Below are 20,181 nucleotides of genomic sequence, written 5' to 3'. Positions count from 1 at the left end.
GGGTTTCTGCGTGTACTTGGCCCAGCCTAGGAATTGGTTCCAAAAGTTTTAGTGGCCGTGGCAGAAGGTTCTCAGGAAGCGCCCAATCTCCTGAAATTTTCCTCTCAGCTTTCTCGTTTGACTGTGCATGGTATCCTGAAGACAGGCTGACGGTCACACCAAGGAGCGTGAAGAAGGCCTTCTATACCTGGGAGATGAATTGCGGGCCTCTGTCCTCTCGGATACTGTAGTATCGGAATACATGATTGAAGAGGAGTTCCGCTGTTGTCATGGCAGTAGGTAAGCCCTTCAGAGGAATCAAATGACATGATTTAGAGAATCTGTCAACGATGACTAGGATACAAGTATTACCTTCCGATGTAGGGCAAGGGAAGAAGTTTGCCAGATGGAAGATGGCATGGGCTTTTGGAGATGGAGAAATTGAACGGTGTAAAGAATAAAGCCCATCTTGCCTGTATGGGATTGAGATGTTTAGCATCAAGGAGATACTGGAGATTCTTGTGGTCGGTGAGAACGATGAACTTCACCTTGGCTCCCTCCAGCCAATGTCTCGACTCCTCCATTGCGAGCTTGATGGCCAATAACTCTCTGTTCCCGATGTCATAATTCATCTCCACCGGGGAGAGCTTCTTTGAAAAGAAGGCGCATGGATGGAGTCGTGCTGGATTCCCCTGCTGCTGAGAAAGTACCGTTCCTAACCCAGTGGTGGATGCATCGATCTCGACGACAAAGGGCTTGTTGGGGTCAGGATGGATGAGGAGCAGTGCTTTAGTAAAGGAGTCTTTGAGGCTCTGGGTTGCAGCTGGAGTCCAGGACAGAGACTTGGGCTTATTGCAGAGAAGGTTGGTGAGTGGAGTGGTGATGGAGCTGTAATTTTGTATAAAGGGATGGTAGAAGTTTGAGAATCCCAGGAAGCATTGAAGCTCTTTGATGGCTGAAGGTGTTGGCCAGTTGCGTACTGGTCGACCTTCCCCTCGTCCATCTGGATGCCGTGTTCACTGAAGTTATAGCCGAGAAACAGGGTGTAGGATTGGTGGAAGGAGCATTTCTCGGCTTTGAGGTAGAGCTGGTGTTCCCTCAGGCATTGGAGGACCTCCGCAATGTGCTGGCGATGTTCGGCCAGGCTCCGATAGTAGATTAGGATGTCATCAATGTAAACTATTACGAAGCGATGGAGGAACTCCCGGAGCACTTCGTGCATGAAGTCCTGGAATACGGAGGGGGCATTGACCAGTCCATACGGCATAACGAGGTATTCGTAGTGTCCAGTAAGGGTCACGAAGGTGGTCTTCTACTCGTCCCCCTCACGTTTCCGGATGAGGCTGTACGCACTGCGGAGGTCCAACTTAGTGAACATGGCTGCTCTACGAAGTTGTTCCAGTGCTTCTGGGATGAGGGGAAAAGGGTACCTGAATTTCACGGTGATCTTGTTGAGTGCACTGTAATCAATGCAGGGCCGCAAGCCTTTGTTCTTCTTTGCCACGAAGAAAAAGCTTGAAGCAGCAGGGGAAGTAGAAGGGCGGATGTAACCCTGTTGAAGAGCCTCTTCTACGTACTCCTTCATGGCCTTCTGTTCAGGGAGAGAGAGAAGATTAATCTTTCCGTGGGGCACTGGCTCATCCAGAAGGAGGTTGATGGCACAGTCCCATGGCTGGTTTGGAGGCAACGACGACGCCCATTGGGGCAGATGATGTCACTGAAGGGGGCGTAGCATGCTGCAATCGCTGTGGATTGCTGTTCAACCGGGCTCTCGATAGAGGTGGTGTTGATGGAGAGAGGTTTCACTGGATGAGGAAGACTTGTGAAGCACCCGGGAAAACGGCTATCGCCCCACTTCTGGACTTCGCCGGTGTTCCAGGAGAGAACGGGGTTGTGTTGCACTAGCCACGGGTGCCCTAGAATAATACCAGCGGTGGAATTCTCCAGAACCAGTAAGATGATGGATTCGCTGTGTAACAGTCCAACTTGAAACTGGATGGGTCCTACAACATGGTGTATATTCCTCTTGTTCAAGGGTCTGCCTAAGATTGACCGGACCTGGTAATGAGTCTTAATGGGCCTCTCCTTGAGGTTGAGCTGGCGGCAGAGAGATTCAGAGGCAAAGTTTCCAGCTGACCCAGAGTCGAGGAGGGCGTGTACTGGAAGGGAGACATTGGAGGCAGAAAGAATAACTTCAGCAGTGAGTGTGAATGGATGACACTCACCATAGGTCGTGGTGGATGAATGGGACAGGCTGTGATAACATGTCCCCCAGAGCCACAATACAAACAAAGACCCTGGGTCAGCCTCCTCTGCTGCTCAGACACAGTCAAGCAAGTGTTATCCAGACTGAGCAGTCGAGCACACACTTCAGTGAGTATGTTGGAGTGGGATGGAGTCCGGGATGAGAAGACTTTGCAGACACAGACAAACAGGAGGACACTGGAGACACAGAGGATCGGGAGAGACGTAGGACCGCTGGAGTATATAGGTAAGTGGATCAGGTAAGTGAGTCCTTCTCGAAATTGAGACCAGACAAAGTGCTGTGGTGAAGTTTGTGCTATTACACTGCTTGTGATGATGAGGTGATGATGATCAGGCGCGGGTGATTAGTATTCCAGTGATTGTGACCTCTGTGATTGGGTGGTGATAGAGCCTGGCCGATCTCTGACACCAACAGAGCTGTGAGCCATTTTTGGATTGCAAAGTTGACAACTACTGTTGTAAAAAGTTATTTTTTTTTTAATATTGACACATGGTTAAGCAAAAAAGAATGACCTGTTGACCTGAATGATCTGTTTCTCTTATTTAATCAACTTTTTAAATTTGTCAATAATAACTATCAAACATATCATCAGATATTATCTAACATATAAAATTAAATTGCCTGTGCTGTCTTCCATATCTGACATTAAGTTTATCTTTTGCTTCAAGCATACATTTATTTACAACCACAGTCCAGTTTTCAGGGTTATATTGCAGCACAAGAAAGCAAATCAGACATCAAGAATGATCAAACACCATATTAATTTGCACATATGTGTGAGTGTGTACTTGATCATAACTCCCTTGATTATAACCCTCTGTGCACTGCGGTATACTATAAGCTACAAACTGTTTCCATGACAACTGACCATCAAAACACTTTCTTCAAAACAGATTCCATGTGATGTGCTTTCAAAACAACAACCAATAAGAAAGTCTAATCATTTGAGCACTTGAGCAAAAAAGTTGGACTAAATACACTAATGAAAACCCTTTCAGCATAATTGGCATAACCTTAGTATGTGTCAGAAGATAGACAAGGGACACAGAGGTAAGTGGTACAAATGACAGCAGGTTTCTTGAGCAATGATGGAGATAATAGAGGCGAGAGGATTGTCCAGGTAAGCAGGCGGCGAGTGGGAAAGTCTTGAGTGGCTTATCTGAGTCTGATAGTGTCTTTGTGTTTCCCAGGGGATCCGGAGGGAGCTGAGGAGCATGGAGACGGTGAAGAACAACAGCAGGGGAGAACTGGAACATAGCACAGGAATTACAGGTAAGTAACAAACAGGTAAGTAGGTCAGGCGAAACAACATGGTATGGTTGTGACCAGACAGTGAGTGAACAGGAGGAGTGCAGGTATATAGTGCTGGCTGATGATTGCTGACAGGGGAATGTGATCAGGTGATTGGGATCTGGTGACTGTAGTGGGTGGCAACTGTGGTGACTCCCTGGCAGTACCCCTCCTCCAGGGGTGGCTCCAGATGCCCTACTACGGCGACGGGGTCGTCCACGGCCTCTGGGTGCTGGACGGTCAGGGTGGTTCTGGTGGAATTTGGCCAGGAGAGTGGGATCCAACACATTGTCTCGGTTAACCCAGGACCATTCCACTGGTCCGTACCCCTCCCAGTCCACGAGTTATTCCAGACAGCCGCCCCGTCGCTGAGAGTTCAAGTAGATTTGGGGTTCCTCGATGACTTCGGGAGGAGGTGGTACTGGCAGTTTTTTCGGGTTCCATGGAAGAGGGAGAAACAGGTTTGAGGAGTGAAACATGGAAGGAAGGGTGAATGCGATACCGTGCAGGGAGTTGGAGATGGTAGGTGACTTAATTGATCTGCCTCTGAATGGTAAAGGAACCTATATAGCGGGAACTCAGCTTCCGGGAAGGCAGACGGAGATGCAGATCCCGGGTCGAGAGCCAGACCTTATCTCCAGAACGGTAGATGGGGGTAGAAGACTGGCGGGCATCTGCAAAGGTCTTGTGTCTCCGCACTGCTTGCTGCAGTTGGATGTGGGCTGAGTTCCAAATCCTCTACTTTGCTTGAAACCAGTGGTCGACAGCTGGAACGTCCAAGGGTTCTTTTGTCCTGGGAAACAGAGGGGGTTGGTACCTGAGTATGCACTGGAACGGGGCAAGGCCGGTGGTTGTTTGCCTGAGGGAATTTTGTGCATACTCGGCCCACGGGAGGAACCGGATCCAGCTGTGCTGGTTGTCATGACAGTAGGCCAGATATATCTCCCTATCTCCTGGATCTTTTGCTCAGTCTGGCCGTTGGTCTGGGGATGATATCCTGAGGAGAGGTTGATGGAGACATTGAGGAGTTTGAAGAGTGCTGTCCATTCCCGAGATGTGAACTGGGGCCCACTGTCGGAGACAACCTCTTCTGGTATACCAAAGGTGCGGAATAGATGATGGGTTTCAGCTGTTACAAGGGTGGGGGGTAAACCCCGGAGGGGAATCAACTTGCATGCCTTGGAGAATCTATCCACTGCGACAAGAATGCAGATGTAACCATCAGACTTTGGCAGTTCTGTGACAAAGTCGACTCCGACGTGGGTTGGGGGTCAGGGTGTGTGAGGATGGGAGCAGTGCAAAAGGCCTCTTGGAGCTTCTTGAATGAATGGAAGTGAGTGGTGTGGAAAGTAGACTGTTTTGGACGAATCTACAGTAGAAATTGGCAAAGCCGAGGAATCGTTAAAATTCTTTAACAGTCTGAGGTTGAGGCCAGTTCTGGATGGCTTGAACCTTCCTCTGGTCCATCTGGAGACCAACGGCGCTCAGGATGTAACTGAGGATGCCCGAGAGGCATTTCAAAGATGGCCGCTGAGTGAAATGACTCGCCTTAAAGGGACTTCAGTCGCGCAGTGTGTTTGATGGGTTGAAATTTAAATGTCTGACAGACGAGATGGCACAAGGTAAAAGCTGTGTTTGATTTTTGATTCAAACATGAATATATAAGATCGTCATTTAAGGAACCGGAACAGCCAAGCTGATTTTCCCCACAGATTTCTGATGGCTGCTCTTGCTGCTTCTGTCAATATCCTAAAATGTTTACTAAATGTTTTTGGGTATTTTATGACTGTAAAAGACTGACTTGCCACTGAATAAAAACTATCGTACATAAACTGTTCCTGTCCTAAATTATAGAGATTTTAGAGTGAATTTTTATTATTTAAAAAGAAAAACCTTAAATATCATGTTGACTGAATGAGTTTATGTATAAAACCCAAAAACTGGACGACGCACCTTCAATCTCTTCCGTTGTAGAAAAGTGAAGCTGCAATTGTCCCTATATGGTGCTGACATCTTGAACTGATTCAGGACCTGAGTCTCTGCTGTAGTGAACTCAGGACCCGAGTCTGCGCAGTAGTGAGCGAGAAGCAGAGGCACATAATCGGTAAGTACAGTTTATTTCAGAACAACTCATTATGTTGGTGTGAAACAAAAAGCTCTAAAAATTTAGAAATAAAAGTTAAAGCTCCCAAAAAAAGTTTGTTGGTGCTTCAGAGACAACTTCGCTCAGAGTAGCTGTCAATCTCAGCTGTCCATCATAACGTCACACTCCTGTTTTTATAGCATCAAATAACTAACTAAAAACAAACTTATTTAAACACACATACACACACACGCAAGCACTTGAACTTGCATCAGCATGATAAAAACTATGACATCCCTAAAATGACAAAAAACATCTTTGTAAAAAATGTATTTGAAGTGTAATTTGATTGTTTAGTTTGTCTCACATCCCATAAAATTACATGGAGAGGGCGGAGTTTATGACCTATACGGGACCAGCCACCTGGAGGATGATCGTTTTGGCTTCTCTTTTCAGGACTTTTGTGGCACACTTGATAAAACCCAAAGAGTTGGGTCAGCATGTGTTCTTTTCAATATTTACCCAGTCCTGGGTTGACAAATAAGCCAGAAATGGTTGTTTTTAACCCAGTATTTTTTAGAGTGTATTACTAAGGAGGTCACAATAATGCATCACTAAATCACCATGTTAATCATTGAAATTCAATCAGTAAATGTCATATTACGCTCCTTTATTGATGCTCGAGACTTTGGTATGACTAACGACTAAAGGCCTGTCAATATTCCCAACCAGCAAACACATCAGACACAATGCAGAGATTAGTTTGAGAATCTCATTGTAATTCAATTATCACAGCTGTAGCTACAAACAAACTGAAGAGAAAATTCAGTCTCTTGAGCATAGTCTCAGAAATATATAATTAAAGCTGTGGAAATCAGTGGAAAGAAAGAGCTGAGAGAAATCTTTCGAGAAATAAATTGGATTTGCTTAAAGAGTGTAATTATATATCTAAAGGCATATACAAGCTGCCATCTCACTGAGTAAGACACAGGTGAAAGAGGTGTGCAGGGAATCAATGGAACTCTAACAAAGAACAGTTCGATGTTCCCCTGTTCCTTCATTTGTAATAAAAAGACTGGGTTGAAAAATAAAATACAAAGCTTGTTCTTGGATTTAGTTCATGATTAAAGCAGCATGATGTTGTGTAACAAATCTATGGCCATATCATGATGTAATCAGCAAGATCTTGAAAACAACACATCTATCTCATCAAGAACCACAGTCTGATGTAAGCAATATCTTGCTAATCTAAATTATATTCAGCAGAATATTAGCGAGGAATACGATTTTAAACATCAAAGGACTTAAAATCACAACAAAGACTGTAGACCTAAATTACTTCAGCATTTCATAATACCCATACATTAGTATTTAATAAATGCATCTTCAGAAGATGACATACATTGTGATGAATGGACTGCAGGATGCTTGATCTTTGCATTAAAGGTCATCGACCACAACGTTTCAAAAGTTGTGTTTAATTGGTTCTGCATATGGTTAGGAGTTATGAAACCTCATCATTTGATACTCTACAAAGGCATCTAGACAGTTGCTAGGAGATGGTATAATCATTTCATCTGTATTTTCTTTTTATGATTCTGTTTGTGTCTCAATCCACCGGCCTGCTATCTGGGGGCCAGAGTGTGAGTATTACTCATGAAGGCCATGGGGAGCACTTGTCCTGGAAAGACTTGAAATACTTATGTCCTAATAAATGAAAGAGGCTTTGGTTGACACACTGTTGATTGGGTCCACGTAACAGCATTGTAGAATCTACACAGTCCTGGACACGGTTGCTCATTTAATAGTCTGTGACATGAACTGCCCAGATACATACCCTGAATGTAAAACAAAACTTCTGTGTATCTCTCTTCATCTCACTTAGAGATGGGTTCTCCTTGTCTTGCAGAGGAAGCCAATTAAAAAAGGTTCATCATATACACTATATTGCCAAAAGTTTTGTGACACCACTCCAAATCATTGAATTCAGGTGTTCCAATCACTTCCATGGCCACAGGTGTATACAATTGAGCACATAGGCATACAGACTGCTTCTACAAACATTTGTGAAAGAATGGGTCGCTCTCAGGAGCTCAGTGAATTCAAGCATGGTACCGTGATAGGTTGCCACCTGTGCAATAAGTCCATTCGTTAAAATTCCTCACTACTACATATTCCACGGTCAACTGTTAATAGTATCATAACAAAGTGGAAACAATTGGGAACAACAGCAAGTCAGCCACAAAGTGGTAGGCCATGTAAAATCACAGAGCAGGGTCAGCGAATGCTGACAACGGCAGTGATGTCTCGCGCATATACTTCAATGAGTGCTAGACATCACTTCCGCTGTCAGAACGCGATCAGACCTCACTAAGCGAGTGCTGAATGCACTTAGACATTGTGGTGTATTAGAGGTAAAAAATGATATAAATACAGTTCGGTTTCTCACACAAACCGATCGGTTCGTGTCTTAGGACATCAATGTGTCGTCACAAGCCGCAGGGTTTAATTTGGATTTGTGTATGCACGTTTTTTCGACTCTTATTGATTGTGTTCCCATCCACTCCCATTAATTGACTGACAGATGGCAGCAGTTGGAGTTAAAAATCATCATTTGTGTTCCACTGAAGAAACAAAGTAACCTACATCTTGGATGCGCTGGGGGTAAGCAGATAAACATCAAATTTTCATTTTTGGGTGAACTATCCCTTTAAGGTCTCATTTTACCTTTTCCTTTAAAAAAAAAAAAATGCCATCTATGGGCAAAAAAAAAAAAAAAAAAGCTCAAGATAAATATTTAAACAAATTACTAATTATATTAATAAAAACAATATTCAATAGCACTAATAACATTTACATATTGAAAACTGTTAACTATTAAAACTCCAAGACAAAAGTCATCATCAGGCAGACAACAGATTGTGTTTGTGCAAGCAAGAGAGCAAATGAAATCACTTAGAACAGGTGGTGCTGTAGATGAAAGATGCTATCAGTTCTACACTAGTGAATAAAGCAAAAGGACACATTACTCAGCGGCATGCTAAAAAAAAGGGACACTCATAAACTCTGGGACTGCTCAGCTAAAACCTAAACATCAATTAAACTGAGAACTCACATACATAATCAACTTTCACAGGCCTGTGGGCCAGCTTACTGTTGATTATAATTTACATAACAAAAAGATCTCAACATTAAGACGTTTTATAGAGATGTAAATAGCGACCGTGTTATGGAGGATGATCAGATATTTCTTTTAATTTCATTCACTTGAGCTAAAATATACTGTGCTGAAATAGTGCACTTGGCAAGCTACAGAGAAATTGGTAGCCAGATAACAGACAAGCGACCAATCTTGAACAGCAACGTCACTACAGGCATTCTACCAGTATGGTTCAGCTCAGTTAACCAACCGTGCTGAGAATTCCGGGCCGAAAACGTTTTGTAATCATGCCGTGACAAACCAAGCTCAACTGTAAATATGACTGGAGACTTTCATTACCGCTCTTAGAACCTTTCGGCCCGACGGTGGAAAAGCAGCTAAAAATCTCACAGAAGTTGACAGAGGCCAACAAAACATTTATTTAAAAAAATAAAAGTAAATTAGTTTTTTATTACATCTTGAAAATTATTCATTTAGTATAGCATAAACAGATAAATTAGCAAAACCAATTACAAGGTTACTACAGAAGTGTCTTGCATTTTTCTGTAAAGAGAGAATGTTAACTTCAAATGCTATAAAAAAGCCTTTCAGACAGCAATCCTTCAAGTCTGTTTACTTGTCCTTCTAAAAATAAAAGCATGAAAAGCAGTTGTCTAGAATAACTGAGTAAATCAATGCAAATAATGAGATCAGTTTCCGCAATGTTATTTAAACAGACATAATTAGTGGTAAAATAAAAAAAAATAAAAAAAGAAAAAAACATGATATATATATATATATATATATATATATATATATATATATATATATATATATATATATAGAATTAGCAGTAAAAGAGAGTCCACAGCTTTAAACAAGCTTATTAAGAGTAAAATCATGCTGCAATAAACTATACAAAAGGTGTGTGTCTGTGTGCCTGTGTGTAATATTAAAAAATATCTATTGATATAACAGCTGGCTTATGCTGTTGTTCAAGTGGAAGATCTATCTATCTATCTATCTATCTATCTATCTATCTATCTATCTATCTATCTATCTATCTATCTATCTATCTATCTATCTATCTATCTATCTATCTATCTATCTATCTATATATCTATCTATCTATCTATCTATCTATCTATCTATCTATCTATCTATCATCTATCTATCGTTTATTTTCTGAATAATCATATGGTAAATTTACAAATAATTAATAACCAGAATAATCTATGTTTTACCTAATGATACTATGAAATAAAGATAGGGTTTATTTAGTGTCCCAGATAGCATGGTGACATTGATACAATGTGTTTTGATCCAAACCATCATTTTGGTTGAGATTGACATTTCAATGTTTAATGTATGTTGGATCAACATTGATATTTTGATGAAAGCCGACAGCACACATGCGTGGAGACATTGAACTAACAGTGATTTGTAGCTGATGATGACAAGATAATGCAGGCATGTGATTCTGCAGAACACTAGTGGGTGTTTCTCAATCAGTGGGGCGTTTTCAAAACATGATTGGCTTCTACCCGATTTGCTCTAATCCACTGGGGGCTTGGTTTGGGGTGGGCCTTCATGATTTTAACAAGTCTGCAAAAATTATTGAAAAACAGACACTGATTGGTAAACACACATTTTGGTTTTGCATGTGCACTTCTCAGTAGTCTAATCAATTCCTCCTCATTGCAGAGAAAACACAGGTGCATCTTATACAGTAGTGTTTGTTGAACCACCTGACTTGTCTGGGTTTCAAACAAAGGTGCATCTTTCTTATTATTTCTCTGTTCTTTTGTTTGTTTTTTTATGCTTGCTACTTCCTTTTTTATTTATTGTTACTGAATAACATATATTTATTTGAATAAATGAATAAACCATCCATTTTCTAAATTATGAAATAGTGCATTCACCTTGCTTTAGTAATATTTATTAGGATATATTTATTTACTAGTGCAAGTGACAAGAACAAGAATATCATACTTTACACATCGCCCATATTGCATCTATTACTCAATGCTTGCAGAGCACCTTGCCTTCTTTCCTTTAATAGAAATGAAGGCAGATGAGGATGGACAATAAATAAAAAAAAAAAAGAGAAGCATCCTCTTGATAAATGTAACATTGATAATACACTGAGTTGTAGTCGAAAGGATTATTACCTGACCTGGGACTTGATGCTGTCTTGGGCTGCATTTCCCAAAAGCATCGTAAGCTTAAGGTAATCATTCATATTCCTGAATCTGTATTAAATTTGAGGAATGCAACTAATCTCCATTCTGTTTAGCCTGTTTCGAAAGAAAGAAAGAAAGAAAGAAAGAAAGAAAGAAAGAAAGAAAGAAAGAAAGAAAGAAAGAAAGAAAGAAAGAAAGAAAGAAAGAAAGAAAGAAAGAAAGAAAAAGAAAGAAAGAAAAAAAGAAAGAAAGAAAGAAAACATCTTTTGTTTGAGAAAATGAATGACATGGCTACTATTTTGTGATATTTAAACAGATTAAGGTCTACATAAGGTGAATCTGTAGCTTTAAGGACATTTTTGGTAAAAAAAGGAAAAAAAAGTTATTTCATTATACAAGATAAACTTGTTACTTGAATGCTATGTAGTTTAACAGAAAATGAAAATGAAGATGAAAATGTATGTAATGGCCATAAGTTCACAGGTGTTTAATCCTCTTCATGAGGAGTTTAGCTCCAACGCACCTGCCTGGGAGTTTTCAGTGATTCTAATGACCTTGATTAGCTGCTTCAGGTGTGTTTAATTAGGGCTTGAGATAAACGTGTGGAAAGATTAGACACTTTACCATAGTGTTATTGAAGTGCTGATACAGTAAATAGATTAAATATACATAATTGAACAGTATTATACTTGGAACATTCTGTGTTTAGCAATTTATAAAAAGTGAAATATATTGTGTTTAGCATATTAACATTGTTGAATGTGACTGTATGTATGACAAGTGAATTGACTTGCTCTTAAGTAACATCATGTTTTCTTTATCAGATTTCAGAGAACCCAAAGGAAAAGAGGCAGTAGTCTGATGCAAGACTTTAAAACTTGAGCCATTGGACCACTTGTAGTTATGATGACATAAGATTTCTGAAAGTAATGTTATTTTTAAAGGTTAAAATGCTTTTGTCCTTTTTGTCTTACTCTAAAAATAATTTAATTTTATATCTCTTTGTCATTGACTGTGTTAAACTGTCAAATAAATAATAATTTAAAAAAAAAATGACTGAGCTGGCGCATTCCACGCAAATCGACAAATTTAGATGCGTCGTTTCAGCCATTGAGGAGTTGGATGTAAGATACTTACTCAACTCAGATCGAGCACTGGTCATGAATTAGAAGTCTAAAACGAGAAATTTTAATTAAGAGAATTAAGAGAAGAGGAGCTTGAGTTTGTTGCATGGATTTGTTTAAACCACTAGAGACGTCTAAGATACTCCTACATCCTGCGTCATATATCGTGTCAGGGGATAATCTTGTGGCACAAGTTGACTTGTGCAGTATGTGTACGGTCGTCTGCCGGAAGCTAGTTATTTTAGTATATAAAGTTTTTAAAGGTTTTTAAAGGTTTTAAAATCTTGCCCCCCATTCACTACCACTTGGAAGAGATCTCCGACTGTGTTCATCTGAAGGAAGATAGTCATATAAACCTAGGTTGGCTTGAGGGTGAGTAAATCATGGGATAATTCTCATTTTTGGGTGAACTGTCCCTTTAAGAGTTGGTTATAAAGCCAGTGCTGTAGTTTTCTCACTTGATTCACATGTAAGCAATTAGTTTTTAATACAAAGCTGGAATCAGTGAGAATTGTATACAGATCCACAAATTAACTTTATATGGAGCCAAGGTGCATGAGAACACTACATCTCTGACATCTAACACTCAAAAACCATTGAGCCACTTTTCTGGTATTAAATCCACCAGGGGTGAGTTTCCCGAAAGCATCGTTAGCCAACTATGGTCGTAGGTCACACTGAACTCTATTGGTAATGACGGAACTTGCGACCATAGTTCGCTTTGGGAAACGCACCCCTGAATATGTGTAACCGCTCTCTCAGATGATCAGTTTTCTCTGCGTTCAGATTCTGGGTGTGTTTAACACACCCGCAGCCTGTGGTCTTCAATTTGTACTGACACTGTCCCTGCACCAGTGTGACAGAAGTGATGAGAGCAGAACTGAGACTGAAATCTTGGGTAAATGATTTTCTCTCTTTTCACACAGATTGATAATGTGAGATCATTCATGCACTGCTCCTCAAATGTCACTGCATTTTTCCTGGTCTAAAACCAGCTCTCAATGTATCTATTTTTAATATAGAATATGCTGTGAACATTACCATATTTTATGAAATTAAAAAGTTTAAAGTTAAAGTTTAAAGTCAAAACAGTTGAAAAGTTTAAAGTCAAAGGTGTAGATTTGGGCATGGGAGGAAGGGACATGCCCCAACAAAAAAAAGTTTCAAAGCAAGTGAATAACCTTTGCTGATTTTTTTTCCCAAGCCATCATAGTTTTGGGATATAACAGAAGCATTGAGTGTTATGTTTTCATCTGTATAATGAAAGCATAGATCATGAGAATGATTCAGTGATTCAATGTGTAAAACCCCAGGAAACAATGCAGAAAAACATTACCTGTAACTATTTCATTTGTACAAAAGTGGACAAATATAGACAGATAGAATAAATGACAGACAGGCAGATGGACAGATAGATAGAAAGATAGATGGACAGATAAAATGATAGAATGAAAGATATGACAGACTGACATATATAAATAAATAATAAATAAATGAACAACAAAATGTCCCTATACCAACCTATGCCCTTGCCAAGAAGCCTGTTATCAGTGTGTCTAGTATTTTATATCCAGTGTGACTGTCCTCCAGGAGGGTGCCATGTTCAGTGCTAAGAGCTCTGCACCACGATCAATCATGTTTTATGTCTTGATTGGGGCTTTTCCTCTGACCTCTGTGATACGGTTTGAAGGTTGTTACCTGCTTCAGGGTGTTTGGTTGTCTGGCTCATCTCAGCCCACTGTCTGATCCTGACTGAAGCCAAATTCAGAAGCAGTTATAGCCTTAGCATAAATGCTGAGCCATTTAAAGCACAGTGTAGTTGCATCTATTCTGAAATAGATCTCAGCCATGTGGACCACAAGGGAGCTCTGTTTTGACTAGGGGGATCAAAATGCCCCATAGTGGTTGTGAGTTGCTTTTCATCCAGACCTTTGAATCTGTGATGGCATCGTGTTAGCTCAGCAAACCACCCAACCCCAAAGCAAGGAGAGAGCAATGGGCTACAGAGATAATGGGGATTTTAAGAAGATAAGATGGGAACAAATGATTAAGCCTGCATGTTGGTTATAGTTCACTCAAAAATGAAAATTCTGTCATCATGTATTTTTCCATGCAATAACAATGTAAAAAAGCGAGAATGTCAAGCTTCAAAAAGCACTATTAAAGTAGTCCATCTTGCTATATTCCAAGTTTTATGAAGCAATTTGACAGCTTTGTGTGAGGAAATGAGCTTGACAATGACATCAGTTTTCTGCAGAACTGCTTTACAGATGAAATGAACTAATTTAATAATTGATATCTTTACAACAGAACTGAATCAACACTGAACTGACTTCAGCTGAACAATGACACTATTTTCTTTTAGAGCTGCTGTACAGCTGAAATGAACTTTGTTTGCATCACTGAATCATTTTCCTGTTATCACTGTAAAGCTGTCTTTAAACAATCTTTATTGTATAAAGTGACTTGGAATAAACCATAATTTAAGTTGTTGTTCTTCCCTTCCAGCAAGCACTTATACACCAATCACTGAGTCTGAATTAGAGAATCAGATCAGACCAAGAACAAATCATTCAGACAGTTTTTGTGAATTAGATCAACCATTTCATTGAAAACACTCAAAGGACTGATTCATTCACAAATCAAACATTGATATATCTTTCTCATGAAGCTATAGGGTGGATGTCATGTTAAAGGGTTAGTTCACCCAAAAATAAAATTTCTGTCATTAAGTGCTCACCCTCATGTCGTTCCACACCTGTAAGACCTTTGTTCATCTTCGGAACACAAATCATCATTGTACCTTTTGACGTCCAGAAAGGTAGTTGAAAACAAAATAGCCAACATGACTACAGTGGTTCAACCTTATTGTTATGAGTGACGAGAATACTTTTTGTGCACAAAAACGAAACAAAAAAGCGACTTTATTCAACACTTTGAACCATTGTCATACGTAGTGAACTCAGTGCAGGCTTCCTTGTTTACTGAAACGCTGGCACATTATTGGCCGGATCCTGTGTCAGCATCACATGCATGCATCGTGCTGCTCACGTGTTCAGCTTCGGCCAATACTGAGTTGGAGTTCGGATGTAAAGTATTCTCGTCGATTCATAACATTAAGGTAACCACTGTAGTCACATTGACTATTTTAACCATGTTTTCAACTACCTTTCTGGACATCAAAATGTGAATGATGTTGATGCCTATGTGTGGATCAGATACCCTCGGATTTCATCAAAAATATCTTAATTTGTGTTCTGGAGATGAACGAAAGTCTTATGGGTGTGGAACGACATGAGGGTGAGTACTTCATGACAGAATTTTTTTTTTATTTTTGGGTGAACTAACCCTTTAAAATTTTGGTTTGATTCTCAAACAAAGATGATATATGGCATCAGAAGACTTAGAATAAATAACCAGTAGTGCAGTTTCTTTAAAATGTCTCTCTGTCTCTCTCTTTTGCTATTGTTGTTTGTTTGCATTGTACATGAAAAAGGGGTCTCACAGGTTTTGGAAAACAAAATGTAAGGGTGAACTATCTCTTTAAAAGACAAGCTAAATAAACCAAAGAATTCTTTGTTAACATTCATAATTTCAGAGCCTGCAGCAATGCAGAGGAGTCTGGTACAGTTTAAGTGTTAATTGGTGTCAGTAGTAAGTACAACAATTTTTTATGAGGAAGCTTTATGCTTGACCTTCCCAACAAAGCTTAATTTATTGTGTTGTTTTCAGGAAACAATATACTCCACAAAGGACCTGGCACCGAACAACTAACTTACAGTTAAAGCTGCAGAACTAAAAACCTTATTAATGTAAACTGCAAATGCTATAGAAATGCTTGTCAGCAGATTCTGGGAACACGAAAACCCATAAATACATTTTACTGTCAGATAGGACTAGAAAACACAGAAGAATAATCATCAGCTAATGTGTTTTGAGCCTGGTATTATCTAAAGGGCAGGGTAGGATTCAGGCACAACACCAGGGTTGAGACTAAGAAGTGTTGTAACACGTGGTAGGTTGTATCACCCTCAGTTTACCCAATCAGAAATTAGCTAGATGGGCGAAATCATGTTCATATATGTCTTCCACCTTCCTGAGGTGACAATCTTGAGGATGTTTTCAATGTTTATTTGCTGGTTTGAATTAAAATGTTTCCTATATGTTTATCATGCACACTACCATTCCAAAGTTTGGGGTGGGTACGTTTTTTGAATGTTTTTGAAAGCAGTCTTTAATGCTCACCAAGGCTGCATTTATTTGATCAAGAATACAGTTGCACTGTTAGGGTAAACGGTAAAGAGCAATTCTCAGTCTTGGGCTGGGTTACAATTTGAGAGAGGTCAGATTATAAGTAATCTTTAATGTTAAAGAGGTCTGACATAAAGACAAATCTGGACTGAGAGCCAAACTCGATTCCCATACAGCTGAACATCACTGGCTCAATGAAGGAATCAGAAGGCTGTCCAAGTCCATGTTTTATAAACCTTGAAAGTTTTATGGCTTTCAAAACACTACAATGCTGAAGCTAGTTAACAACTGACAGTCTGCCTTTTAGTCTGCCAGAGTCCACCTGCTCACATCAAATTTTAACTTCAGAGCTGATGTCTTTGTACTATGAAGGCATTGCTCATGGACAGCATCATTTTTCGCTTTGAACAGTCCTCTGAAGTTGCTATGCACCAACATCATGATGGATTGTGAATTACAACTGTCTCCCTTCATGTCAGTGTGACCCCTGCCCTCATAACATTAACCTCCAACCAGGCTCCCAACTAGAGATGGGTGCCACAAAGGTCCTCACCATCACTCACCATACTCGCTGTCATAGAAAACAATGAACTTGTGCCAGCGCAGTTCAGAGACGAGCGTGATCATGACATCATTTAGACGCACAGGAGGGCGTGCGGCCAACGTGTAGCGCTCTCCGTCGGGGCTTGGATTGAGCTGGCACTCAGCGCGGGGTGTGCCGTCTCCGTTCCTCTGAATGAACAGGTGAGGAATGTGCATGGCATCCGTGAGAGATTGTAGCGCGTTGGCTGCAGCACATCCCGTTGATGACACCAGTGCCAGTATCCCCTGATTCATGAGCTCACAGGCTAGAGAATGAAAGAGAAAGAAAAGAACGGGATTAGTGCCTCCAGGAGTCATAGGTACTACTTTACAACAGTTAAGCACGTTGACCATTATGGAACTTATGGTCCATTGTCATTAACCAGTGGCAATTAATGCAGCAAATGTCAGGGTGATCCCATAGGGAACAGGTGGGATAATGTGTCCAGATTTCACAGGGCAAATGTAATTCTCTTCAGTGTATTGCCATATGCTGCTAATTTATTGCCTCTGTTGAACATCAGTGTAGCAATTTCTCAAGGAAATCTAGTTAAAGTGGACATAAATAATTTATGACATATGACATATTTGTAGATGTTGCCATCTGAGAGCCGCAGGCAAGGAAACATACGCTTTATACATATAGTTACCCTTGTTTTTTTACAATGATAAAAAGTGGATTTCTAATCTAAGGCTGTTCCAGGGTGCATGTCTGACAATGTGCCTATTTAAAAAGGGCATTGTGGCACAGAAAAATGGTAGTAATATTCACAGCTTTGTACACTAGAGCACTGTTTCCCTAATTGTATGTGACTACAGCACAAAATCGTTACATTTATGCACAAATGCATCTTGAGAAAGAGGTTTAAAATATGTCACAGAACATTTGAATTCATTCTTCATTTAGATGATTATTTCCTGCTATTTTCTCATATTTACACAAATAAAAAGTAGTTAGAGTACTTTGTCATATTTATTTGCATTGTAATACATATTTTATCACAGATCCCAAAACAGGGGACTGTAAATTAATTTTGTCTAGTGACAGCACAGAAAGTTTTACAACTGCAGGAGTTGGAAAATCAATTATTAATAAAGCCAAAAAAGCATTCAAAATGCACAGAGCCCACTGTACAGAGAGCAGCTAATGGAGGTGGAATTATTCTCCAAGTGAGAAATAAAACCTGGTAGTTTCTGTAACTTCCACACAATAACTGTTTGTCTACGTGTCCCCAGAGAGGCTGTGTGCTAGTTTCATTAAAGCAAAGCCTGGATTCAGATTGGCTGATAGCAAAGGTTTTAAAGAACAGTTCTTTAAAGACGTAGGTAGATCAATGCATTACAAATCCCAATGAAAATTAGAGGAAACGCAATGATTTTTTTTTTTTTTTTTCAGGAAAGAAACTAATTACTTTTTTTTTTCTAAGAAGCTGAGCAAAGAATTTTGCACAAAGCTACCAGAGAAAATACTCTGTAAACATCTGAACAAACACAATTTACATTGTTATTCCATTGAATGAATCCACCTTAACTGAATACAAAATACCCTAAATCACTTACAGTTCCATAATACTTTACATATAGGCAGCTGAACATAAACCAAAATTGTGTTTTTCAACATTAAATTACTCCCAAACGTTCCATAAGATAAAAAATAAGCCATTAGAAATAATAACTTCTATGAACAACTGAAAAACTCCAACAAACAGAAGCTCCATGTGGTTTAAAATGGTACAGAAAATACACTTTTTATGCAAGTTATGAAAATCTTTATTTATAGTAGAAAATGACCAGAACTGTAAACCATCCACAAAACTTGAATGTTAATATCAAACACTATAGAATAACACAAGACGTGTCACTCGTATTGTTTTGAATGGGAGAAATTGCAACGCGCAATATGGCGGAATAAGTCCCGCCTTCTAAATATGAGCCAATCACCGATTGGTAAAGTCATTGAGTCACTGCAGCAGCTGTTAGAAGCTCCAGTTCCTATAGAAACAGTCAGACATGCGCCTCCGAAATGAGACACAAGAGAAGCACATTTAGGACTGCGCATGCGTATTAGCTTGATCCAGCCTGAAAAATACAGTTTTTTGTCATGATTCGAGCATTTAGAAAAAAAAAAATATGAGACTGTTGTTGTCAGATTTCATTGGTGATTATAAATATGAAATTTAATCGAAAGCTTGGCAAACAGCTTTGGAGAATTTGATATTTCCCCAGTCAAAGAGATAGGAGCTGCACTTGAATGCCCGAGAGTTGTTTCAAAGATGGACACCGAGTTAAATGACTTGTCTTAAAGGGACTTTGTTAATATTAAATGCCCTTTGTTTAGTTTAAGACCTGAACATGACACATACTGTACTTTAACACAACATTTTGTCTAAGTTGACATGGAAAAAATGTCTTTGAAAAAGTAATATGAGTCATATCTTACCGATAAATGTGTCTGTTCATGCATTAAGAGCTTCTTATCTCTCCATAACTAGGCAAATAGTGTAATTATTTTAATCTTTAAAATGTCTGTGTGTATAATAGAGCTATGGAGAAATATAGTTGTGAAAAGCCTGATAGATAAAACAGTTTGCTGATTCACATCAGAGAATTACATTTCCTTGGATAAATCCAGAGAGAAAAGATGAAAAGACTGATAGGGTTAGAAAGAATAAGAAAAAGGTCTGTCTAGAGGAAAAGAAAACTTCTGCCTCCTATGTAATGCCGTCAAGATAGAGCTGATAGACAATACAGAAACAGCTGCAACTCCATCAATCAACCAAACGCCATCCCCAAACTTCAGAGCAAGAGAAACGTCCACAACCTGCAGGGCACAGCAAAACACGCCACGGGAAACCAATAAGTCATGTGAGAATGGTCATTAAACCATCTGATGTGGAAATTCGCACTGGCAGGCGCTGTTCGCTGGTCCATGAATTCTGCATCTATACATTCTTACACATCATGGCGGTGACAACCGCAAAACAAAGGGATAGTAAAAATGAAACGTCTGTCTTCATTTACTCACCCTCATGTCGTTCCAAACCTGTCTGACTTTCTTTCTTCTGTGGAACATAAAAGAAAAGATCTTGAAGAATGTTTTTAATCCATACAATAAAAGTCAATATTTGCAATATATCTCATTTTGTATTCCACAGAAGAAAGAGAAGTCATGCAGATTTGGAACAACATAAGGGAGAGTAAATGATGATAGAAGATTCAGGCTCTTTATCAACATTCAGCAGCTCCTTCTCAGAGAAGGGCGATAGAACAACACAAACACGCAT

At 39.6% G+C, this 20,181-nt stretch overlaps 1 protein-coding gene across 1 annotated transcript in view; it reads right to left on the bottom strand.

Annotated features, from left to right (window-relative positions):
• Positions 1-20,181, bottom strand: part of grid1a (glutamate receptor, ionotropic, delta 1a) — a 344,907-nt gene that overhangs the window by 115,120 nt on the left and 209,606 nt on the right. Inside the window, exon 3 of the mRNA XM_067367779.1 lies at positions 16,879-17,163. Coding sequence (XP_067223880.1) covers positions 16,879-17,163 — 285 coding nt within the window. The remainder of the gene's footprint in view (positions 1-16,878; positions 17,164-20,181) is intronic.

The sequence above is a fragment of the Chanodichthys erythropterus genome, chromosome 18 (assembly GCF_024489055.1).
Source record: "Chanodichthys erythropterus isolate Z2021 chromosome 18, ASM2448905v1, whole genome shotgun sequence".
In the NCBI taxonomy this organism is placed as follows: domain Eukaryota; kingdom Metazoa; phylum Chordata; class Actinopteri; order Cypriniformes; family Xenocyprididae; genus Chanodichthys; species Chanodichthys erythropterus.
The sequence above is the reverse complement of the archived record's forward strand: the minus strand, read 5'-3'. Positions and strand labels throughout refer to the sequence as shown.